Source organism: Salvelinus alpinus, chromosome 11, assembly GCF_045679555.1.
Source record: "Salvelinus alpinus chromosome 11, SLU_Salpinus.1, whole genome shotgun sequence".
Taxonomy (NCBI): Eukaryota; Metazoa; Chordata; class Actinopteri; order Salmoniformes; family Salmonidae; genus Salvelinus; species Salvelinus alpinus.
In genome coordinates, this window is record NC_092096.1 from 50,269,762 (window position 1) to 50,295,803 (window position 26,042).

Consider the following 26,042-nt stretch of genomic DNA (forward strand, 5'->3'; position numbering starts at 1 on the left):
CATTTCTCCCCCCTCTTCCGCTTTCCTTTTTCTTGGTCAGCAGACTTACGACGCGTAAAATACAAACTTCCCAATCGCTCCAACTGTATTTATTTCACATTTCAAGAGTGCAACAAACGAGGAGTGACTCAAAACTATTTTTCCCCCAACACTTTTCCCTGACAGACGTTTGTATTCGAGGCATCTAAAATAAGGCCAGTGAGACTGCTAGCAAACAACGTGCCACAGTACATCTGTGACACAATCAACTGCATTTGTTGTTTGTGTGTCCAAAGAACCAAGGACAATACAATTATAATCAATTCAAGTGCTTAACAACAATGACTGTTAAAAATAAGTCACTAATATACATAAACAATCATATTGTGAGCTACTTTGGTCCAAGTAGTACTATAATACATTGTTTTAAAATCACAGAGGAAAGGAATGGAAATGTTTGTGACCAAACTTTTGTTCATCAAGTGTTCGGGAACAATGAAAATTGAGTTGGAATGGTTTTGTTTTTCAGTTCAATTCCAGGCTGAAGGAAATCAAACATCTAAACAAAATGAAACATCAGAAACTAAATCACACACATCCTCTGCACACACAGTCTTGGGTACATCTATTTCTTGACTTCATGTGAAGATATAGAGATGAAAACATCTAAATTAAACAAAGAATACACAAGCAAGTACTTTGTGTCCAGGGAAAACAAGGCATAATAAGCCCTGTTTATACCTGGTGTTAACATGGGTCCTTTGTCCTGATCTTGTCTACATTCTATATGTGCACACATTTCCAGAAATGTGTCTACACATGGTATTAAAATGTGTCTGTTATCCATCCAATGTGTCTGCATTGTGACCACATTTCCTGATCCTATCCTTTCTGCAAATTATTACACTACTCAAAATAAGATGTATTTATTTATTGTAAGACACATATTGATGTAATCAGTCAATGGTGCCACCTGTCAATGATTTTAACGGGTGGAATAATGTACTAAAATGGTTTCTCTGTCCAGATCTGTCTACACTTGTAAGATATAAAGACACAATGCGTGCCTGACTACCTCCGGAGGTGGGCAGGATGATCTGATTACAATCAGATCACAATGTGTCTTTTGATTGTCAACACCTGTCTAAAAATGTGGGCACAATCAAAATGTGGACAGGATCAGGACAAAGGATGCATGTTAGAGCCAGGTATAAACCGGGCTTTTGACACACAGTAAAAAAAAAAAATCTGATCGTTTGAAATGTCCCCAACCTCACATTGTAATTTACATCAGGGATAAAGACCCATTGGTCATTTCCATTGGCAATTGAACCAGGAAATAAAATAATATTTGAGACAAACATACAAAAAAGTTACAACAAATGCTTCAGGGGCACAAACATACACACACACACACTTATGCATGCACACACACCTGCACACACACACACCATTGTTCAATGTTCTCAACACAAATGTAAACAGTTGAAAACGTAGCTACAGTAACGGACGTTACGACTTCTAAATAATCCACTATTCTGGATTGTTACCCAGGACTAAATCCCTAATAATAAGGTAAGGTGGGAATGAATGGCATAACAACAACAATCAACAGGATCAACCAGTGTAATCAAAGTTTTAACAGTGGTGAACAACAGTGTAAGGCCGTATCCCAAATGGCACCCTATTCCCTATTTAGTCCACTACTTTTGACCAGGGTCCATAAGTAGTGCACTTTATAGGGAGTAGGGCGAACAGCAGTATAACAAGGGAAAGGCAAATGATGTGAAAGGATTGTTCCCTATCATGGAATGTGGACTATGAAATGTGTGTTACGGAGTATGTCCTTCTATGTACAATATGTGTACTCTGGAATGTACTAAGGAGTGTGTATAAGCAATTTTAAGACTATTAAGCAGCAGCAAATGCTGCTAAAAACATCTCTGGTAGAATACTTATTAACTACTAAATACAGTGTAGAGACTGTGTGGCTCCAAGCCACTAAAATACAACCCATTCTAATAAGAGTGAACCCGATGACACTATCCACGGGTGAAACAGATCTAGCCTGGTCCCAGATCTGTCTGTGCTGTCTTGCCAATTCCTATCGTGACATTGACCATAGGAGTTGTGAAGACAGCGCAAACAGATCTGAGACCAGGCTAGAGTTATTCCACAATGCAACAGACCTCAACCCTTTCCCTGTGGTCTCCTGCTGCTTTTTTTATCACAAGTTTGACATCCATCACATGAGATAAGTTTATCTAACAGTGTGTAAACTAAGAAAATCCAGTTTTTCAGTAACAAAATCCTGTTTTTCAATAATAAAATCCAGTTTTTCACTAACATAATCTAGTTTTTCACTAACATAATCCTGTTTCTCAATAATAAAATCCAGTTTTTCACAACATAATCCAGTTTTTCACTAACATAATCCAGTTTTTCACTAACAAAATTAACATCCAAGTATTACATTACATATACTGTGTTAAATGTATACCAGTGTATAACAATATGTATTAACAAGGTATTGGCTATTACCATAACCCTGTACGGTAAACACAGTAATCTTCAGTGAAAAAGTTCCCAAAATGTTTCTACAAATAGTCTGGTTCTGTCTTCACCCTGTTCAAAACCTTAACAATTATTTACACATTAAATTACAGCATTACACAAGGAATAAAACAAGGAATGAAATGGAATGTTGACATTACAGTGACATAAAAACTTCAAATGTTGTCGAGATAAAAATGTGAAATGGTGTTGTGAAAGTAATTTCTCCAGTGTCTTCAAATGACGTGGCTCACGTACAGTCAATCATTCAGTGTCTGACAGATTGTCTATCTGTCTGTCTGGTAGATCATTGTTCATGCCTGCCTTGTAGGATGTAGGAAATGTTCAGCATGAGAGATGTCTCTCTCTCTCTCTCTCCCTTTTTCTATCTATGTCTCCCTTCTTCCTCCCTCCCTTCACTCCCTCCCATCTTCACAGTCTCATTGTTTCTACCTGGCTCAAGCACCAGCACTCCCCTCTCTTCCTCCACTTCTCCCTGTCTCTCGCCTTGTCTCTCAGTCTCTTCCAGGTTCCAGCACCAGTACCTTACACTCTCTCTTGGCGATCTTGTCCAGTGAGAGGACCGGCTGATCGGGGGGGAGGTAGAGGGGTCGACCCACTGGGGATCCCACTGGAGGGGTGATGGCCCTGCGCTCCATCACACTGCCCGTCCTAGGACACACACACATAGAGACGCAAGTACAAAAGAGACATACGCACACACACAAAATGGGGATTAGGAGAGAGGTCAGAGAGTCAGAATGAGGTCAAGGAGTCACTGCCAGAATTTAGGGATTACAGGGAATGACAATTAATCCATTTGAATCCCACTTTATAACACAACAAAATTTGGAAAAGTCAAGGGGTGTGAATACCTTCTGAAGGCACTGTATATACACTACAAAAGTATGTGGACACCTGCTTGTCAAACATCTCATTCTAAAATCATGGGCATTCATATGGAGTTGGTCCCCCCTTTGCTGCTATAACAGCCTCTACTCTTCTGGGAAGGCTTTCCACTAGATGTTGGAACATTGATGTGGGGACTTGCTTCCATTCAGCCACAAGAGCATAAGTGAGGTCGGGTACTGATATTGAGCGACTAGACCTGGCTCGCAGTCTGCGTTCCAATTCATCCCAAAGGTGTTCGATGGGGTTAAGGTCAGGGCTCTGTGCAGGCTAGCCAAGTTCTTCCACACAGATTTCGACAAACCATTTCTGTATGGACCTCAATTGTGCACGTGGGCATTGTCATGCTGAAACAGGAAAGGGCCTTCCCCAAAATGTTGCCACAAAGTTGGAAGCACAGAATCGTCTAGAATGTAATTGTATGCTGTAGTGTTAAGTTTTCCCTCCACTGGAACGAAAGGGCCTAGCCTGAACCATGAAAAACAGCCCCAGACCATTATTCCTCCTCCACCAAACGTCACTGTTGGCACTATGCATTGGGGCAGCTAGTGTTCTCCTAGCATCCACCAAACCCAGATTTGTCCGTCAGACTGCCAGATGGTGAAGCGTGATTCATCACTCCAGAGAACGTGTTTCCACTGCTCCAGAGTCCAATGGCGGCGAGCTTTACACCACTCCAGCTGACGCTTGGCATTGCACATGGTGATCTTAGCTGCTAGGCCATGGAAACCCATTTAATGAAAACTCCCGACGAACAGTTCTTGTGCTGACGTTGTTTCCAGAGGCAGTATGAAACTTGGTAGTCAGTGTTGCAACCGAGGACAGACAACTTTTATGCGCTACACGCTTCAGCACTCCCATTCTGTGAGTTTGTGTGGCCTACCACTTCGCGGCTGAGCCATTGTTGCTCCTAGCACTTACAGTTGACTGGGGCAGCTCTAGCAGGGCAGAAATTTGACGAACTGACTTGTTGGAAAGGTGGCATCCTATGACGGTGCCACGTTGAAAGTCACTGAGCTCTTCAGTACGGACCATTCTACTGCCAATGTTTGTCTATGGAGACTGCATGGCCGTGTGCTCAATTTTATACACCTGTCAGCAACGGGTGTGGCTGAAATAGCCGAATCCACTAATTTGAAGGGGTTTCCACATTCCTTTGGCCATGTTGTGTATGTGTCTGTGCATTACATGCGTGTATCTCCTACCTCATAAGATGCGACCGTGATGGCTGTTGGTGAGAGAAGGACTGTGATCTTCCCAGACTCTGTCTGTCCAGCAGGTCTCTGACAGCAGGGCTGGAGGGAGAGTTCTTCCTGGACAGGGACAGAGACATGGGCCTGGCCTCAGCAGGTGGGTTGGAACAGGACGCTGTGAACTGAAGCTTCAGCTTCATGTGCTGGCTTAACTGGAGAGGAGGAGAGGGGGGCATGTGGAGTGAGTAATGTTTGGTATGCTAAATCGGAGAAACACGCGCACACTCTCTCTGGTACCTCGAAGAGTCCTGCCTTGAGTATCTGGAAGCCGACAGTAAAGGAGAGGGTGGATCCTTTCCGACACTGGCCCAGGTTGTTAAGGGGGGAATGACATACCACAGAACTGACAGAGGGGTCCTCCTGACGACCACGACCTGGGGGAGGGGGGGGTTAGAGGGGAGGAAGGGGGTGACATTGACGGAAAGGGAGAGTGGGAGAGGCTGGTGTTTAGTTTACCCAAGGAGAGAGCATTATAATATAGCCTAAAGTGATTATGTTCCTCTGGTATGTAGTTAGTTAGTTAGTTAGTTAGTTAGTTAGTTAGTTAGTTAGTTAGTTAGTTAGTTAGGGGCTTTGTTATAAATCATCACTGGACATTAGACAGAATTCCCACCTCTCATCTACTGCCACTCTCTCTCTCTCTGTCTCAGGTTTGTGGGTGTACTATTTTTTGATTTAGTGGATTATTAAATACTTTTGACAAAATTATTGCAATATCGGTTTCAGGAGGCAACATTCAATTGGGTACAGTCATATCTACCTGACAGGAAACAGTCCACCTATATCAATGGGTCGTTTTCTTCCCCTCATGCTTTAAACTGTGGAATACCGCAGGGCAGTTGCCTTGGACCACTTCTTTACTTAATATATACCAATGACCTTCCTTATGCCTTATCTGAAACTCAAGCTACTATATTTGCAGATGATACTACAATTTATACAGCAAGATAATTGGTTCAACAGGTACAGCAAGCTCTACAAGTAAATCTGGGAAATATCAGGGAGTGGGTTTGCTGGAACAAACTTATTTTGAACGCCAAGAAAACCAGGGTTATGTTGGTCTGTTCCACCAGGAAAAGGCCTGCACAACATGGGATGCAATTAAGTATGGGGGAAGTACAAATTGACGAAGTGGCAGAAACCAAACTACTAGGGGTGCAGCTAGACAACTGTTTATCATGGTTGTCTCCAATAACTCATCTATGTTTAAAAAAAAAAATGCATGCATGATCAGAAGGATAGCAAAATATTTACCGGGAAAGATTCTTAAGCAAACAAGCCAAGCATTAATTGGGAGTCAGGTGAACTACTGTTATGTGGTCTGGAGACATGCATCAGCAAGCGAAATTAGGAGGATGCAGGTTGCACAGAACAAAGCAGCAAGGATTGTTTTAAGGTAGAGATATGATTATTCTGTTGTAGTCATGCACAATGCTCTTGGGTGGTAATTCATCAACAAGATAATTTTAAGCAAAAACATTGCTTATTTTATTTCACAATGTACACCATTTAAAATGGCCAAACTCCATTTACAACAGTATTCAGCTGGTAAGAGACAGGCTTTCAGTAAACACTAGGACTAGATTGACCACCATCTACGTGTTATCCAGAAAGAAAAGAGAAATAGGCAAAATAACATTTCGATTCAGAGTAATAAAGATATCGAATAATTTATCTCAGCAAACCAGAAACCTTTCAATATACAAATTCAAACAATACTTTAGAACCATTTAAATATAAAACATTGGAAGGTTGTGCAGGACTATGGTAGATGAAGGAATCAATCTATCTTTTCAGACTGTATTTATCTGGTCAATATGTCAGTGTAATATGTCTGTTGTTTGTAACAGTGTGTTATATGTGAAAATGTGATTGCATTATGAATTGTGTTTTAATGTTTAAGGACTCTTTGGAAGATTAGTCCAAATGAGGACTAAAAGAGATTCTGATAAAAATCAAATAAATCTCTCTCTCTGTCCCTCTCGCTCTCTGCTCTCTCTATCTCTCTCTGCTCTTTCTATCTCTCTCTAAGGCATTACTACTACTAACCCAGGAGTGATTTAAAAAAAAAAAATCTGTGTTTCCTGGCCCGTCTTTCTTCCATTTAAAGGGGTATCAACCAGATTCCTTTTCCAATTGCTTCCTCAGGCTGTGACCAGGCTTTAGACATAGTTTCAGGCTTTTATTTTAAAAAATGAGCAAGATTTTTCAAAACTAGTCAGGTGTCCTCTGATTAGTTCCTGCGCGCGAGAGGGGTAGCTCTCCATTTTCTTTCTCTCTTTTATTGAATAGGTTACGGTCCGGTTGAAATATTATCGATTATGTTTGTTAAAAACATCCTGAGGATTGATTATAAAAAACATTTGACATGTTTCTACGAACATTACGGATACTTTTTGGAATTTCCTTCGAACGGAACGAGGCTTTGGTTTTCTGAACATAACGCGCAACCCAAATGGCGTTTTTTTGTTATAAAAGTAATATTTATCGAACAAAAATAACATTTGTTGTGTAACTGGGAGTCTCATGAGTGCAAACATCCGAAGATTATCAAAGGTAAGCGAATAATTTTATTGCTTTTCTGACTTTCGTGACCATGCTAATTTGGGGCTAGCTGTTGTAGCATTGATTGATACTCACAAAAGCTTGGATTGCTTTCGCTGCAAAGCATATTTTCAAAATCTGAGACGATAGGTGGATTAACAACAAGCTAAGCTGTGTTTTGGTATATTTCACTTGTGATTGCATGATTATAAATATTTTTAGTAATATTTTTGAATCTGATACGTTTGGGAATTTTCTTCCGCCTTTCAGGACCGGAACGAGGCTGTAGTTTTCTGAACATAACGCGCAACCCAAATGGCGTTTTTTTTGTTGTAAAAGTAATATTTATCGAACAAAAATAACATTTATTGTGTAACTGGGAGTCTCGTGAGTGCAAACATCCGAAGATTATCAAAGGTAAGCGATTAATTTTATTGCTTTTCTGACTTTCGTGACCATGCTAATTTGGGGCTAGCTGTTGTAGCATTGATTGATACACTCACAAAAGCTTGGATTGCTTTCGCTGCAAAGCATATTTTCAAAATCTGACACAATAGGTGGATTAACAACAAGCTAAGCTGTGTTTTGGTATATTTCACTTGTGATTGCATGATTATAAATATTGTTAGTAATATTTTGCGCCCTGCAATTCAGCGGTTGTTTAGGAAAATGATCCCGCTAAAGGGATCCGTAGCGCAGAGAAGTTAAATAAAATCCACCTGTGTGCAATCTAAGTGTCACATGATCTCAGTATATATACACCTGTTCTGAAAGGCCCCAGAGTCTGCAACACCACTAAGCAAGGGGCACCACCAAGCAAGTGGCACCATGAAGACCAAGGAGCTCTCCAAACAGATCAAGGACAAAGTTGTGGAGAAGTACAGATCAGGGTTGGGTTATAAAAAATATCTGAAACTTTGAACATCCCAAATAGCACCATTAAATCAATTATTAAAACATTTAAAGAATATGGCACCACAACAAACCTGCCAAGAGAGGGCCGCCCTCCAAAACTCATGGACCAGGCAAGGAGTGCATTAATCAGAGGCAACAAAGAGACCAGCTCCACAGTGGAGATTGGAGTATCTGTCCATAGGACCACTTTAAACCATACACTCCACAGAGCTGGGCTTTACGGAAGAGTGGCCAAAAAAAAACACATTGTTTACAGAAAAAAATAAGCAAACACGTTTGGTGTTCGCCAAAAAGCATGTGGGAGACTCCCCAAACATATGGAAGAAGCTACTCTGGTCAGATGAGACTGAAATTAAGCTTTTTGACCATCATGTCTGGCGCAAACCCAACACCTCTCATCACCCCGAGAACACCATCTCCACAGTGAAGCATGGTGGTGGCAGCATCATGCTGTGGGGATGTTTTTCATCGGCAGGGACTGGGAAACTGGTCAGAATTGAAGGAATGATGGATGGTGCTAAATACAGGGAAATTCTTGAGGGAAACCTGTTTCAGTCTTCCAGAGATTTGAGACTGGGACGGAGGTTCACCTTCCAGCAGGACAATGACCCTAAGCATACTGCTGAAGCAACACTCGAGTGGTTTAAGGGGAAACATTTAAATGTCTTGGAATGGCCTAGTCAAAGCCCAAACCTCAATCCAATTGAGAATCTGTAGTATGACTTAAAGATTGCTGTACACAAGCGGAACCCATCTAACTTGAAGGACCTGGAGCAGTTTAGCCTTGAAGAATGGGCAAAAATCCCAGTGGCTAGATGTGCCAAGCTTAAAGAGACATACCACAAGAGACTTTGCTGCAAAAGGTGGCTCTACAAAGTATTGACTTGGGGGGGTGAAGAGTTATGCACGCTAAAGTTTTTATTTTCTTTTGTCTTATGTCTTGTTTGTATCACAATAAAAAATATTTTGCATCTTCAAAGTGGTAAGCATGTTGTGTAAATCAAATTATACAAACCCTCCAAAAATCTATTTTAATTCCAGGTTGTAAAACAAAATAGGAAAAATGCCAAGGTGGTGAAAACTTTTGCAAGCCACTGTATTTATTAGTTCAGTGTGTATGATCCTCTCCCTGGACTATCTCTCACTCTCTCCCGGTCTCTTTCTAACGGACCCTTTGTCATTACCCTCTGTCATTCTTTTTCTATCCCTCTCTTCCACTCTTTCTCTTGCTTGATCACACTCTTTTTTGTGTAAAAATTATTAATCTTCTCCGTTTTCTACATCTCCCTCCCTTTCACCTCATCTCCCTCCATAATCATTCCATCTCTCCCCCCCCCCCCCCCCCCTCCTCTCCCATCCCCTCACCTTCGGGCGTCCAGACCAGTCTTACAGCCAGGAAGTCTTGCAGGTTGTTTAGTAGGGTGTATTTGACCCGGAAGTGCTCCTGAGGCTGCACAGCACTGGGACAGGAAGCTGTCATAACCAGCCGGGGTTGGTCCAGTCTCACGCTGGGCAGCTGGTAGTGGGTGGAGATGTACCTGGAGAAGGGAAGTTAAGTAGCAGAGTAATAATGGGGTAGGTATATTTGGACAGTTAGTCAACGTAGAGTAGTTATTATGGGATAGTTCCAACTAGATCCATGTATTTAAAGAGTTGACCCCATAGAATTAAGAATTAGAATACTATTAACTTTCTTATGATGGGATAAAGGTCAGCCATCTTGGTGAGGGAGTTGGTCAACCATGACAAGCCAGTGCTGTGATAAGATACTGTGTACAATATTGAATTTTAAGAATGTAACTGCATTGTATGTTTGTTAGCTAGCTAGCCAGTCAGTTTTAGAGAAATGATTCTATACATTTTTCAGATTAACTGCCAACATGCCAACATTCCATTCAAACAATGTAGTTAATCCACAGCCATACACTGGCTGAAATCAGTTGATGAAAGTACATAGACAATTTGTAAATGCAACAAGTACTGATATTGTATCATATAATAGCACTCACAGCTTTCCAAGAAAACAAAAATTGATACATTTATGGTCTTACTTATATTTTAGAGGCTATTTATATAGAAGATGTATGCAAATTCCATATAAACTGGATTTATAATTATATGACAATATTTTAGGTTAACAATACTTATATTACACAATTTCTTATATATCATATGCCTTAATTTTCCTGGATAAGTAAAATCAGGACTATGCCTCTACTGTCACGACTTCCGCCGAAGTCGGTCCCTCTCCTTGTTCGGGCGGCGTTCGGCGGTCGACGTCACCGGTCTTCTAGCCATCGCCGCTCCACCTTTCATTTTCCATTTGTTTTGTCTTGTTTTCCCGCACACCTGGTTCACATTCCCTCATCAGACTAAATGTATATTACCCTCTGTTTCCCCTATGTCTGTGTGTGGAATTGTTCTTTGTGTGGGGTGTTACGCTATAGGCTGGCTTGCGCTAGGTTTGTTTGTTTTGTTTAATCCGGTTCATGTTACCGTGGTTGTGCTTTGTGCTGCCTCGCCTGTGCCTTTGGGCCAGGGTGTATATTAAAGTTCTCCTGTTATCACCCATCTCTGCTCTCCTGCGCCTGACTTCCGGGCAACGAGTCACTCACCCCGTTACATCTACTGAAATTCATTTCAATTCGAGTAGTTTTTTGGATTTCTCACTGACCAACATGGCTGCCATTTTCACCCCATTCTGGAACTTTTAGGATTTATGACATGGCCCCTCTATTAATTTAATAGGTCGTTATCAATAAAACGTTACAATACAGCAGTGTTGCCAACTTAGCGACTTTGTTGCTATATTTAGCAAGTATTCAGACCCCTCTAGCAACACATTTTCAAAAAATCGACTAGCGACAAATCTAGCGACTTTTTCTGGTGTTATTGGAGACTTTCGGAGACTCTGACGTGAAAGCACATATCGTTCTTACTCTTCTCAACGAGCAGCGGTTGCTGCCGTGGCCCCCACCCCCGTCCCAAAGCACTCACAGGCGGCCCAGTCCTCGCGCAGCAGTCCCTCCCAGCTGCAGTCAGAGCAGGAGATGTTCACCCCTCCGCGTCCATACTGCAAATGAATCGAGCATGCGGGAAGCCGCCGCTGGCTGATGTAAATGGGGCGGGATGTAAATGTAAAATGTTCTTTGTCTAAAATAAATCACTGCATTCCCATGGCATTAGCTATCACTGAACACTGTTCCATGCTGGCATGTGATCACATTGGAGAAGCATGTAGAGCTGCTTTCTCAGACTCCACTGCTGCTACCCACTTCAAAATGCACCGAAATGATTAATGGTGTTCTAGCACCATACTTTCTGAAAAAGTTGGTCGCAGATGTGGGTGACCAGCATTTCAGCCTCCTCCTCAATGAGTCCACGGATGTAAGTGTTTCTAAGTACCTGGGGGTTGTGATAAGGTACTTTAGTTACACCAAGCAGACAATTGTATCAACATTTCTGGGGCTTGTTGAGTTGGAGGGAGGAGATGCCAAATCTATAGCCCGTGCTGTTGTGGCTTTCCTCGAGAAGTGTTGTCTTAAAAAAGAGAAACTCCTGGGGATAGGGACTGACAATGCCTCTGTTATGACGGGGATTAACAATGGGGTCCATAAAGTGCTGAAGGAGGAGTATGGCCTCAAATATCTGGTTCTTATTCGCTGTGTGTGCCACTATCTGCAGCTTGCTGTAAGTCATGCTTCCAATTACACCATCCCCCATAGTGTGGAGTACTTGGTACGAGAGACTTATAACTGGTTTTCAGTGTCTCCAAAGCGCAGGGAGGCCTAAAAGGCCATATATGAGACCATCAACTGTGGGGAGAAACCTGCCACACGTTGGCTCTCCATTGAACCCGCGGTTTCACGCATTTTGGACCAGTGGGAGGAGCGTAGGCTGCATTTCGCAGTCATCAAGTCCAGTGAACACTGCTACATGGCTGAGGTTTTATATTCCATGTACAGTGATCCTCAAAACATATTGTATCTGACTTTTTTGACGTCAGTGCTGGGTGAGGTACAGTTGGCCATCAAGGCTTTTGAGGGAGAGCAAGTAGATCCTATTAAGCTACTTGACAGCTTGGTTAGCCTGATCAAGTCAATGAGCAGCAGGGTGCTGAATCCACTGGCAAATGTTGATGTACTCAAAGGGCCAATAGATGGATACATCAGTCCCAAACCGTGCCTTGGTTACCTTTTTGAGTCAAAGGCAGCTGAGCTCCACCTTGCGCCTGAGGATGAAAACAATGTCCGAAAGCAGTGTGTAGCCTTCACCATCTCCCTCACTAATGAGTTGAGGGTGAGACTGCCGGACAACATTGAAGCATTGCAGTACATGTCAGCTTTCAATGTGGAGGAAACTCTAAAGCACAATAAGAGCCCTGGAGAAATAGAAAAAATAGCCAATCTCCTTGGCTGCTCCCCTGCAGAGATAGACAAGATTGTCCAGCAATGGCGTGCCATCCATCTTAGTAAATGGAAAGAGACAAAAAACACACTGGGCTTCTGGAGTGAGATTTGGAAGTTCAGGGATGCAGCTGATATCAACCCGTTTCAAGAACTTGCCATGGCTGCTGTGTCTGTGTTGTCCTTGCCACACTCGAATTCTGAAGTCGAGAGAATATTCAGCCAGATGAGTGTGGTAAAAAGCAAACTTAGAAATCGGATGTCCATGCAGACCCTTAACTCCATCCCGTACATTTGATATGGACTTAAGCTGTCTGGTGAAGCTTGCTATGAGCACCAGCTGCCTGATAATGTTTTGCAGCTTTTTGGCACATCAGCTGCTTACTCATTTAAGTCAGCTCCCTCAGTTGCTTAACCTGCCATAGAGAGCCTTGACCAAAATGACAATGACTCACTCTTTCTGTGAGCCAGCACAGCCTGTGTGTGTGTGGAGGGGGGTCTGGGGAACAAAAACAATTAACCTGAATTAGGGCCAGACTAGTTACCATAATTTTCTCACATTGCCATTGACAGTTTTTTCTATTGTCTCTTTTTGGTCCATTTAGATTGTTAATGTTGATTGTATACAAAAAAAAAAAAAAAATGTTATGGTTAAAAATGTTCATGTTTTACTGTGACTTGTAGGCTCCTAAGTGGACCATAAGGTTAAATACCAAACCAAATTAAGAAAACTAAACAGAAATACATTTTTATTTTATTTTTATAATAAAAAACGAAGTAACTCCGCCAGAGTGTCTCTTTTGGGTCACTTTTGCCGGTCCCAAGCCCGGATAAAGGAGGAGGGTTGGAATTGTGACATAAAAAAAAACAAGAATCGACAGAAGAAAGTTAATTTGTAGTTCTAAACATATTTAGGGTGTTTTTTACTCACTTTTTGTCTCTCCCACGATGTTATTCCTCTCTCCTACAGCGTCCGTCACAATTACATGCACATGGCCAATTATGCAAATTAGGCGATGACGTCAATTAGCGACTTTTAGGACAGCCAATAGCTACTTTCCTTATTGAGGAGTTGGCAACACTGCAATACAGTGCAGTGTTCGATTTGGCTGCTGGGGGTTAAGGAAGCCCCCAGCTCCGCTAAAACTATTGACAACTATGTGCCGTTTTACTAAATAAATGACTAAATAAATGGTATAACTATTTGGTTTTAATATAATCAGCACTTGAAATGCATAGTCAGAACTACACATCATCAGAGTTATACAGCAAGTAACTGCACGCTTTTCATGATTAGTAAACATCAATTAACCATTTCTTTTCTGACATTTGAGGGTAGCCTATCCATTTGGCATGTAGCTAGCAACATGTGTCATTTAGCTTGCTTCGTCAGAGATTTGGCTTTTGGGAAAAACTTGACATCGGCAAGTCCTCGTCCTGGTAAAGTTGTCAGTCGGACTACTGTCATCACCACCGTAGATGGCAAGCAAATCAAACAATATTTGAATATAGTCATCTAGTTTATCCCCGTAAAGTTAGCTTGTTAACTAGCCATATTGACGTTATTTGTTATTAGCTAGCTAGCCAATTTGTGGTCCATCAATCAATGTAGCCTCACCTGCGTACCGGCAGTCTCCACAAGATGGAGTGGACCACGAACTCTGAGGGCCCATGCGCCTGTCATCGATGTCTATTTTTTATTTATTTAATAAATACATTTGTCAGTAACCCTCCAAAAAGTAATTCATAAATCTTTTAAATTGACATATGTACTAAGAAGCTACGTGTTTGTTTTTTGGGCTTCAGGAATGTGACTGAAAAAGTGCCTCAGACCATGAAAAATAACAAATTTAACTGATTGAAAGTATGAGGGGATATCTGTAAACAAATGCCGTGGCTATGAGGCTACGACGGCGCCAGTGCAATGAGTGGCGCTTACTCAGGTGTTCAAAAGCGCATATCAGACCGAGAGCCTAATGCATCTTAGGTAGTTCTTTGTGAGTTTTTGTTTCGAAAACACTCCGCAGAAGCAAGTTGCAGGGATGGTAAAAACAGCTTGATTGCCATATTATCATCAGGGAAACTGGGCAGAAGGGAGTGGTGCTTCAAATGCAGCAGTTCTGTAACATCTTTAATTGCGCCTCTCATTCTCCTTAATTGCCAGCATCAACACAAAACGGAAAGAGATTAACTGGATAGGAAGCTCTGGGGACAGGTCGTCTGGATACTGGACAGCCAATAAAGATGCAAACAGATTATCATCTTTAGCGGACAACAGTTCTTGAGGGCTTGCGATTTCGTCTTCATACTGGTGAACTGATGTTTGAGTTGTGTGGTTGCAATATTAACAGTCCCTTATCTCATCTCTGGTGTATCTTGGCATGTATCATTCAAGACTAAGTTTAAATTGTGTGCAGCACAATGGACATATGATACACAATGTCTCTGGAAATACTGTCTGGGTTGGCAATACTCAGTATGGAAAACAGTCGGATTCGGGGGCCAAACACCGACCTTGCGGGGGGGGGTCCAGAGAAACTGTGTTAAGCTAGTGTGTCGCTCGCCTATCACGTCTGTCAGCAGCATTCGTGATTAAACACTCTTAAAAACAATGTTGAAAAGGGATAATGTTAGCTAACTTCGCAAGGTAGGCCTAGTGAAAAAAGTACATTAGGTCTACTTACCACTATGTTTAGCCAGCTGTACAAAGTTTCTACTGGTCCGGTAGCTTGCAAAGTAAACATTATCAGCTAACAGTATATCGGCAAATGCGCCATCGAATGCTCTGCACCTTATTGTGACGTCTTATTGATAACGACCTACAGGATTTCTATGGTTGGGCAATTGAGGTTTCTGCTTTATGATGCATTTACAGTTGAAGTCGGAAGTTTACATACACCTTAGCCAAATACATTTAAACTCAGTTTTTCACAATTCCTGACATTTAATCCTAGTAAAAATTCCCTCTCTTAGGTCAGTTAGGATCACCACTTTATTTTAAGAATGTGAAATGGCAGAATAATAGTAGAGAGAATTATTTATTTCATCTTTTATTTCTTTCATCACATTCCCAGTGGGTCAGAAGTTTACAAACACTCAATTAGTATTTGGTAGCACTGCCTTTAAATTGTTTAACTTGGGTCAAACGTTTCGGGTAGCCTTCCACAAGCTTCCCACTGTAAGTTGGGTGAATTTTGTCCCATTCCTAAAGACAGAGCTGGTGTAACTGAGTCATGTTTGTAGGCCTCCTTGCTCGCACACGCTTTTTCAGTTCTGCCCAAAAATTTTCTATAGGATTAAAGTCAGGGCTTTGTGATGGCCACTCCAATACCTTGACTCTGTTGTCCTTAAGGCATTTTGCCACATCTTTGGCAGTATGCTTGAGATCATTGTCCATTTGGAAGACCCATTTGCGACCAGGCTTTAACTTCCTGACTGGTGTCTTGAGATGTTGCTTCAAATTATCCACATAATTTTCCTACCTCATGATGCCATCTATTTTGTGATGTGCACCAGTCCCTCCTGCAGCAAAGCACCCCCACAACATGATGCTGCCACCCCCGTGCTTCACGGTTGGGATGGTGTTCTTCGGCTTGCAAGCCTCCCCCTTTTTCCTCCAAACATAACAATGGTCATTATGGCCAAACAGTTCTATTTTTGTTTCAGACCAGAGGACATTTCTCCAAAAAGTACAATCTTTGTCCCCATGTGCAGTTGCAAACCGTAGTCTGGCTTTTTTATGCCGGTTTTGGGGCGGTGGCTTCTTCCTTGTTGAGCGGCCTTTCAGGTTATGTCGATATAGGACTCGTTTCACTCTGGATATAGATACTTTTGTACCTGTTTCCGCCAGCATCTTCACAAGGTCCTTTGCTGTAGTTCTGGGATTGCGTCTCCTTCCTGAGCAGTATGACGGCTGCGTGGTCCCATGGTGTTTATACTTGCGTACTATTGTTCATACAGATGAATGTGGTACCTTCAGGCATTTGGAAATTGCTCACAAGAATGAACCAGACTTGTGGAGGTCCACCATTTTTTTTCTGAGGTCTTGGCTGATTTATTTTGATTTTCCCATGTCAAGCAAAGAGGCACTGAGTTTGAAGGTAGGCCTTGAAATACATCCACAGGTACACCTCCAATTGACTCAAATGATGTCAATTATCCTAACAGAAGCTTCTAAAGCCATGACATCATTTTCTGGAATTTTCCAAGCTGTTTAAAGGCACAGTCAACTTAGAGTTTTTAAACTTCTGACCCACTGGAATTGTCATACATTGAATTATAAGTGAAATAATCTGTCTGTAAACAATTGTTGGAAAAATTACTTGTGTCATGCACAAAGTACATGTCCTAACCGACTTGCCAAAACTATAGTTTGTTAACACGAAATTTGTGGAGTGGTTGAAAAATGAGTTTTAATGACTCCATCCTAAGTGTATGTAAACCTCCGACTTCGACTGTACGTGACACTACCACATTCTATGGCAGCCATGTTGGCGACCCATTAACATTACATGGGGAATGGCATGTCACTAGAATGGGCATTATGATGCATTTACATGACACTACAACATCCTATGGCAGCCAGGCTAGCTACATTTACATTACATGGGCGATATTTAAGCAAAGCTATGTGGCTGACTGTCTAGAATTAGAACAATATTCAGAATTCTAAAAGTTGGCCCAACTCTCTTAAATATATGGCTCTGGTTTCAACTAATAGTCGGTGGAGATGTACTGTACCTGGGGAAAACTAGTAGTTATAATGGGGTCGTTATAATGGAGTAGGTATAGTGAGTGTTTGGGAAAGTTATAGTGATTATGAGCCAGTTCTATCTATTAGTAGTTGTAGACCTACCTGGTAAAGGGAAGTTTAGGGGTGGACCACTGCAGCACAGCTACCAAAGGAACCTCCAGACCCTTAAGCAGAGAGCAAAACACATTCACATTCCTCAAATGATTTCATGCTCCACAAGGACATTCATGGCAGATTTCTCATGCATATGTTTAATCTAAAACAGATGAAATGATCCCACACTAAGTATGATATCATATTAATATTAGGAACTAGAAGCACAAGCATTTCGCTACACTCGCATTAACATCTGCTAACCATGTGTATGTGACAAATAAAATTTTATTTTTTTATTTTATTTTATTTGTATTTTTTTTATTACCTGAAATGTATCTCACTGCCTTTTACATCACAAACTAGGACCATTTATTTGATATTACACATTGTCCTTGTTTTTCCCCCTCTCTCTCTCTGTCCCTCTCTCCTCTCTCTATACCCCCCCTCTCTCTCCCCATTCCTCCCTCTCTCCTCTCCTCTCACCTCGTTGCTCTCTTCCTCCGGCTGGTCCCTGAGCTGCAGCTGAAACAGGAAGTTCTGCTCCTCCAGGGCAGAGAGCATGCTGGGAAGGTGAGAGGAGCTACTGTTCATCCTGTGGAACGACGCCATTCCAATCTCTGCTGATTGGTGGCTGCAGACAGGAAGTAAATGATGTCATCGCCATGATTACAAAAGTTATGTACTTTTTACATTCTGATCAAGGTTCATAAAAAATAAACAACCGTATGGGACATTCAGACACTCATTATATCTTTATTCAACATTTTAGAACAAAATATACAACATGTTTCAACACTTATAAACAGCGTCCCTGAAAAGCACCTTGTCCGGCAGACACTGATGCTTTTTTACCCTTAACTGCAAAAGTTGGTATTAGTAGTACTGTAATCTGATCCTAGATCTGTGGTTAAGGGAGTGTACTAGACATTGTCCACCAGGAGGACAAAGCCATCAGGCACTGATCTACAGTCAGTTTCTGTTTCTGTTTCACCCCTAATGGTTAAGTTTAGTAATGGGGGTGGTCCCAAAATCCTAGAACCTAGATCTGTACTTACCAGACATTGTCCACCAGAAGCACAGAGCCATCAGGCATCATGGGGAGGTAGGACGCGTTGAAGTTAGGAATGATTCTCACATCCCTCACACAGACCTCCTCCTGAGAACTGGAGTTTAATACTGGGGGGGAGAGAGTGTGAGAGGGAAGGGAGTTAGAAAAGGGATAGAGGGGGAGGGGGGAAATGGGGGGAAGGAGAGATAGAGAGAAACGGAGACAGGAAAGCATAAGAGAGGAAGAAGTTTAGGTGATGTCATAATACTATTGTCAAAAACAATAGTCACTTCCACTTCAGAGGAAGGCCCAAAAAATGGCCAAAGACTCCAGTCACCCAAGTCATAGACTGTTCTCTTTGCTACCGCACAGGAAGCGGTACTGGAGCGCCAAGTCTAGGTCCAAAAGGCTCCGTAACAGCTTCTACACCCAAGCTATAAGACTGCTGAACAATTAATCAATTGGACACCTGGACTATTTACATTAACCCCCCTTTGTTTTTACATTGCTGCTACTCGCTGTTTATCCTCTTATCATCTATGCATAGTCACTTTACCCCTACCTACATGTACAAATGACCTCGACTAACCTGTACCCCTGCACATTTCCACAGTACCGGGCCCCTGTATATAGCCTTGTTATTGTTACGTAATTCTACTGTTACTTTTTATTTTTACTTTATTTTATTTAGTAAATATTTTCTCAATTCTGTTTCTTGAACTGCACGGTTGGTTAAGGACTTGTAAGTAAGCATTTCACAGTAAGGTCTACAACTGTTGTATTCGGTACATGTGACAAAATTTGATTGGATCTGATTTGATATGGGTACCATTCATATACAGTACATACATGGTATTTAGCTATACACACAATAGTGTTGGGCGGTATCCAGATTTTCATACCGTCATACTGTTTCTGTACCATACTAGGGTATACTGTATTACCGGAAGTGCACACAGGGGGCGCTATAATTATACATTTTTAACGCACAAAACTATTTAGGCAAGAGGGATCTTGATCCAGGAGGGGATTGAATGCAACCAAGAAGTTTGATCTTGACATCTAGCCACTTAGCTAGCAAGTTAGCAAACCAAATGCATAGCTGGATCCCTGAGCTGGATATAATTTATAGTTATACTTAAAGGTGCAATACGCAGAAATCTCTCAGCCATTTCCTGGTTGCTTAAATTCTAATAGTTAAACTTGAGAACGGGAAGCATAGAAATAACGAACATAGAACAGATTTACAGCTTCTTAGACTTGCTTTCAATGAGAATGACATATCCCATTTCGATGTGAATTTGGCCAGGTTGTCCAAAAAGTCACATATTGCAGCTTTAACTTAATAGTTATAAGCAGTGGCGTAGGCCGTCGGTATTTCAAAATAACCCGGTATATGGCATAAACGGTATATTGCCCAAGCTTAATACACAACCCTCACTAATGTAATCCACATCCCATAAAGACAATACACAATACTGTAAACTTCAGGGTAATTTCAAAGGGTGCTCTACTATACATACTGTAAATATAAATCCACATATGTGAGCCAATATCCTGTACAGCATGTACACGTAAGAGCTACTACCTATATAAACTATTGAGCTATTGTGTAACACTGCGATAACACTGTGATAACACTGTTGTCGGTGTAGTTAATTACTTGGGACATGTTTCCTAACTATCTATTAAAGAAGGTCTTGGTTATTTGTAATACTTTTCTCTCCCTTTGCACTTTGAACATTGGGTGGAGCTCTGCTATTGTCCAGGGCCTGTATTTCACAAAGCGTCTCTGAGTATGAGTGTTTATCAAGGATCAGGTCCTCCCATTTATGGATTTAATATCTAAAAGACGCTTTGTTAACATGGGATCATGATCGCTAGCTGGGGACTTTGCTTTTGAATGGGCCCAACCTAACTATGAACCTGCACTATTACTGGGTCAGACTCGGTACCACCAGAGAGTCAGTGATTATCCTGGTGGTTGATTCATTAAATACAATGAATTAACAGGATTTTACACATGAGAGGGTTGTTATTGATCTTAGCCCTGGGCTGAGGACTAGGATACAGTTCAGTGGCTCTCTGTGGCTAAACCCCTTTCTTCAAAAGCGAAAGCGCTTCCTTAAACCAGCTCAGCCTTGTTTCAAACTTAACTTTGTTCACCAGGAGTCAGGAGCTCTTGGCTCTGCTTCAGAGTAGTTATCGGACTCATATATTCTTAGCCCCTACCCTCACAGTCACAGGCTACAGCGAGGGCCTAAAGGTTTTTCTTTTAAGGTGGTCAGAAAAAACTCCTGGTCAAAAGCATTTGTGGTTAAGTATAGAATAGGTTATACTCAAACAATAACGCATGTGAAACCTTGGATTATAGTGAACAACACACAGCTAAGGGGAGTTATTTGGCATGATGCAAAGTGGAGTATAAATAAATAAACCACACTATGGCCCAAGTTTAACAGAGTTAGCCCCCCTCTGCTCCCTACCTTTGAGAACGGTCAGGTGCAACAATGTTAGTATTCTCCCATCACAATATAGCAGTGTGTAAAGGTATTACACTTTAATAAAAAAAGGTTCTATCTAGTACCTAAAAGTGTTCTTCGGCTGTCCCCCTAAAATAACCCTTTGAAGAACTCTTTTTGGTTCCAGGTAGAACCCTTTTGGGTTCCATTTAGAACCGTTTCCAAAAATGGTTCTACCTGGAACCAAAAAGGGATCTCCTATGGGGACAGCCAAGAACCCTTTTGTAGTCTTCCCCCACCTTTGAGGATGGTCAGGTGCTTCCCGGAGACAGTCATCTGTTGACATTTCACAGTTGGTGGAGGAAGAACACTCAACGTGGTGCTGACTGGACGGGGGATGGGGATGGGGACGGGGGGAGAAAATAAACTTTACACTGAATGTATATTGCAGTTGTTCATCCTCGTGAATTGCGTTGTTTTACTTAATATTGAAAATGTACTTTAAATGTGTAGGCCTATACTCATTTGGTAGGCCTTACAGTGAATTGAGATAATGTTTTACAATCTAAGATAATCATTATCCTTCTCAGTCACAACCCAGAGGGAGCCACTGGAGAGTGAAGGACCCTGACCCTGGGCTTTGAAGGTATTAAGGTCTTGTCTGAAGGTGTGTGTGGGGCTCCTCAGCTGTAGGATGGTGAGGTAACCATGTTCCCTGATCTCTGCCTTTTCCTCCTCCTGCTTCCACACGGTCACTATGACCTGACATAGACAGGAAACAAGAGGTTACAACAAGGTTATGAACATGCATAGAGGTTATAACAAGGTTATGAACGTGAATAGAGTCACTACAATCTGACATAGACGGGAATAGATAGGTTATGACAAGGTTATTTACATGCATAGAGAGGCTATGACAAGGTTATGGACATGCATAGGGTATAGTCACTACAATCTGAGACAAAACAGAGTGGGGGAGGAAATGGAGATATGATGGGAACACAGATAGAGAGACGAGTAGAGAAAAAGACAATGACACTGTCTGTCCTGTTTTCTGTCTGTCTGTCTCTCTCTCTCTCTCTCTCTCTCTGTCTCTCTGTCTCACTTACTCACTCACATACAGACACACACACTGCATGACTTCTCACCTTGACCTTGAGTGTGTTGACGGGGAGTTTGTCCAATGAGACGGTCAGAGGGAATATGACCTCCTCGTTCAATACCACTGGCTCGTCCATGGGTGACTAGGAGAGAGGAAGAGACAGAAATACTCTATTACAAACAATGAGAAAGCAAGAGGGAGAGAGAGGAAGGGGGGGGAGAGAAAAAGAGAGTGTGTGTGAGAGAGAGTTAGAGTGAGAGAAAGAGAAAGAAAGAAAGAAAGAAAGAAAGAAAGAGAGAGAGAGAGAGAGAGAGAGAGAGAGAGAGAGAGAGAGAGAGAGAGAGAGAGAGAGAGAGAGAGAGAGAGAGAGAGAGAGAGAGAGAAGATTATGTAAACAATGGAGGAGGGGGATGTAGGGACAAATAAAGTTTGTATTCTATATTTTCACTATAGATTATTGATACAGATGTCACTCCACCTGCTAGTACACTATTATTATGGTCAAATGTAATAGAAGAAGAGGGATCTGTCTTTCACAGAGGATATGACAAATAGGAATGTGTGCAAAAAATACTCATTCATTCTCTCTATTTGTCCCATGCTTACTATTGACTATCATAGTGGGTGGTTGTTACCCTCGATTGCCAACACCTCAAGGTTAAGTTAATTTGTTTGCCTATGAGGTTGAATTGGCATGTATGTCTGAATTCTCTGCCAATGTAGTCTGAAAATAATTAGTAGGTTATTGCTGTCCGTCCTGCGAGGCTTGATAACAGGCAAGTGTGAGCAAATACTCCTTACACAAGCTCTCTCTCCCTCTCTCTTAATGTCAAGGTTGGACGAATCGAAAGAAGTGTTGGTTGGTTAAGACTAAAGAAAGTTTGAGGCGTCTATTTGAATGTCATCACAGTGACTGTAGCTAGAACCAACCTGTGCTCCTTGCCACAATAACAAGCTGTCTGTCAGACAGACCTGGGTTCAAATACTACTTGAAATCTTTCATATACTTTGAGTGTTTAAAGCGTTTTGTTTACTCTGCCTGGAGTGCCAGGTGGTTCCATTGCAACAGACATGCTCAATCAAGCACAAAGTAGGTTATTTGAAATTATTCCAAAAAGTATTTGAACCCAGTTCTACTGTCAAACAGTATTTTGGCTTGTTCCAACTGTCATAGGTCAGTGCTTACAGGAAGTTTAAAAAAAGGTCTGGTTGACTGTTGTGGTTTACATGTGTACTTCTGCTGCACGAGCGTTTTACTTACATGCTCAGGAAATGTCAGCACTTCCTATTTTACACAGCAGGTGTACACGTAGCCTATTATAACACTCAATACGGTATTAGCTAGTTGTTATGTGTATAGTCCAATCATTGTGCCATTGTTCCGTCCAATTATGACTACAGTCATTCATAATTTCATATTACCTGAACCGGTGCGCGCCGATACTGCCGTCCATCACGCCCCGTATTATTGTGTATGAGAAGCGGCTTGCATTCTCTGAAACCTCGGTTCCTTGACTCCCTTCTGGCTGTGTGGACTGTTCCCGCAGCAAAGTCAACGTCGTCGGGATCCTCGTCTACACAGTCGTCGCTGTAGCTTCTCTGGAACTCGTGGGGGTGAAGTTGGGAGCGATGTCGGCTCTCTCCGGGGCAGACACTTGCTACAGCGGAGAGGGACCCTACCAGCTCCTTCCAAGCCCGGGTACCGCTATCACCTGACCCGCTTCCCTTTGTCCCGCTCGAGCCCGACGCTCCATCTCTGGACCGGAGGACCAGCAAGAACTGTACCGTTTCGCCAAGGTAGAGGTGACTGCGCCGGGGGAGAGTTCGGTATTTTGACGGGTCCGACAGGTCCGTGATGGGAACCGCAGGGAAATACATAAAATACTCACATTGCGATTCCATCATTAGAACCATGGCTAGCTAGATTATGTATCCTGTTGATAGCTTGCTATACAATCACACAAGCTAATACTATTCAAAACCCACTCGGGGGTTAATATTCTTAGTGTATGACCAGCATCGATAGTTGGCCTATTTTTACAAATATCTCTATAATAATAAACATTTAAAATCCAATTCACTGTGTCCATCATCAGTCGGTGAACCTGCGACTGACGCTTTCACTGTGCAGCATAGCTGTGCAGTGCACTACAGTACAACCAGTCGACCACAGAGAAAAAGAGCTGAATTTTAAAACTAGGCAGGAGTATTCAACTGCTGATAAGTGGAATTAACAGAGGCCCAGATATCAAGCCTTTCTCTCACCATTTAGGTAGACCCAAATAATCTCCCAATACATTTGAAATTGTTTTTCACCCTACATGTTGTAGCTAAATAGTTAATGTATTATTAAAAACTGTGAGCTTGTTTGACAATGAAGGAAATAACACTTGATCTTGTCAATTGAAAATCCCGTTAATCCCATTGTAAAACCCGATAATGTGATCAATTTGCAACAAAGGCTAGAGAGATTTGCTATTTCTATTTCAATCTTAAATAGATAAGCACCTCAAAGTCACACCAGGATCACAGACAAAAGCTTTGGTCAGGAAATATTTGCTTTTATTTCATACAATTGAAGAAAAAAAACGATGAATGAATGCACGCAGATATGTACCAAGGTCTAAAACCAAGTATAAACAACTTCAAGTAAGAAAAAAGATAGTGATACAATAAATATGTCTTTCTGAAATATTACCTTCGATGTCTGCAAAATGTATGCTCTCAAGTATGGTAGAATAGTCCCAATTTAAATGAGAATAGAATTCCTATCAATCCAGTACATTATGTTAAAAATAAAAAATAAATGTAGGTTTAGAGAAGTACTTCTGTATTCCCTCGGTTTACCCTAGGAAATATTTCCTTGGTTTACCCATACAAATGTATTAAATCATAATGATATCAATTCAATCAATAATACTCAATGGTGGAGGGACAGTGTATTTAAGTTACATTTCAATGTTTCAAGACCATATTCCACTTTCAATAATGATGCCCATTGAATGTTTTTTTGAATGGCAGTGAGAAAAGACTTTGAAAAATGAGAAAAGAAGATTCCATGATTCCAGGTGAGTATGCTTCAACTCGACATGAGACAAGAACTCTTTATTTCAGTAGTGTACAGTACCATTAATTCTCAAACAGACATACAATATGTAACATGGTTCCCCTCAAGTCAATAGTGGAGAGTATTATAATACAGAAAAGTATTATTATCACAGTACCATAGCAATCCGCACAAGCGAGAAATAAGCCTTCAGACTAGCCTGTGAGGCAGCTCAGCCTCCAAGGATGATGTTTAACCTACTCAATCCAGAGTTGGTTAAACATCAGTCTGGCAGGCAGAGCTGCCTCCAAAGCTACTTGAAAGTAGTAATCCCATCACTTCTATTTGTAACATGTTTTGAGCAACAAAATGAAACTTTCTTATAATATTGTCAGTATATAAATTTGTGCACTTGGGCATACCACTGCTTTTTATGTGCATTGTGTGTGTGTGTTTGTGTGTGTGTGCAGTGGTGTAAAGTACTTAAGTAAAAAATACTTTAAAGTACAACTTTTTTTTATACCTTTCTATACTTTTACTTCACTACATTCCTAAAGAAAATAATGTACTTTTGACTCCATACATTTTCCCTGACACCCAAAAGTAATCATTACATTTGGAATGTTTAGCAGGACAGGAAAATGATCCAATTCACACACTTATCAAGAGAACATCCCTGGTCATCTCTACTGGCTCTGATCTGGGGGACACACTAAACACAAATTCTTAGTTTGTAAATTATGTCTGAGTGTTGGAGTGTACCCCTGGATATCCACAAATTAAAAAAACAGGAAATGTGCTTAATTTCAAATTGTGTATACTTTTACTTTTGATACTTAAGTATATTACGTACAGTACCCGCCAAAGGTTTGGACACACCTACTCATTCAAGGGTTTTTCTTAATTTTTTTAAATTTTCTACATTGTAGAATAACAGTGAAGACATCAAAACTATGAAATAACACATATGAAATCA

At 41.4% G+C, this 26,042-nt stretch overlaps 1 protein-coding gene across 2 annotated transcripts; it reads right to left on the reverse strand.

Moving 5' to 3' along the window:
- Positions 1-67: 67 nt before the first annotated feature.
- LOC139534313 (trafficking protein particle complex subunit 14-like) lies at positions 68-24,160 on the reverse strand. Of its 2 annotated transcripts, none has more exons than XM_071333363.1 (11): positions 23,443-24,160; positions 22,067-22,162; positions 21,551-21,680; positions 21,218-21,304; positions 18,464-18,584; positions 17,892-18,039; positions 17,415-17,476; positions 9,519-9,691; positions 4,932-5,068; positions 4,647-4,754; positions 68-3,204 (listed from the first exon to the last, which is right to left on the reverse strand). In XM_071333363.1, the coding sequence occupies exons 1-11, from the start codon at positions 23,932-23,934 to the stop codon at positions 3,079-3,081; spliced, it is 1,680 nt and encodes a 559-aa protein (XP_071189464.1). In that variant the 5' UTR covers positions 23,935-24,160; the 3' UTR covers positions 68-3,078. The 2 variants fall into 2 exon arrangements, with proteins under 2 accessions (XP_071189464.1, XP_071189463.1); XM_071333362.1 differs by having other exon boundaries at positions 4,647-4,846; positions 23,443-24,159.
- Positions 24,161-26,042: the final 1,882 nt, after the last annotated feature.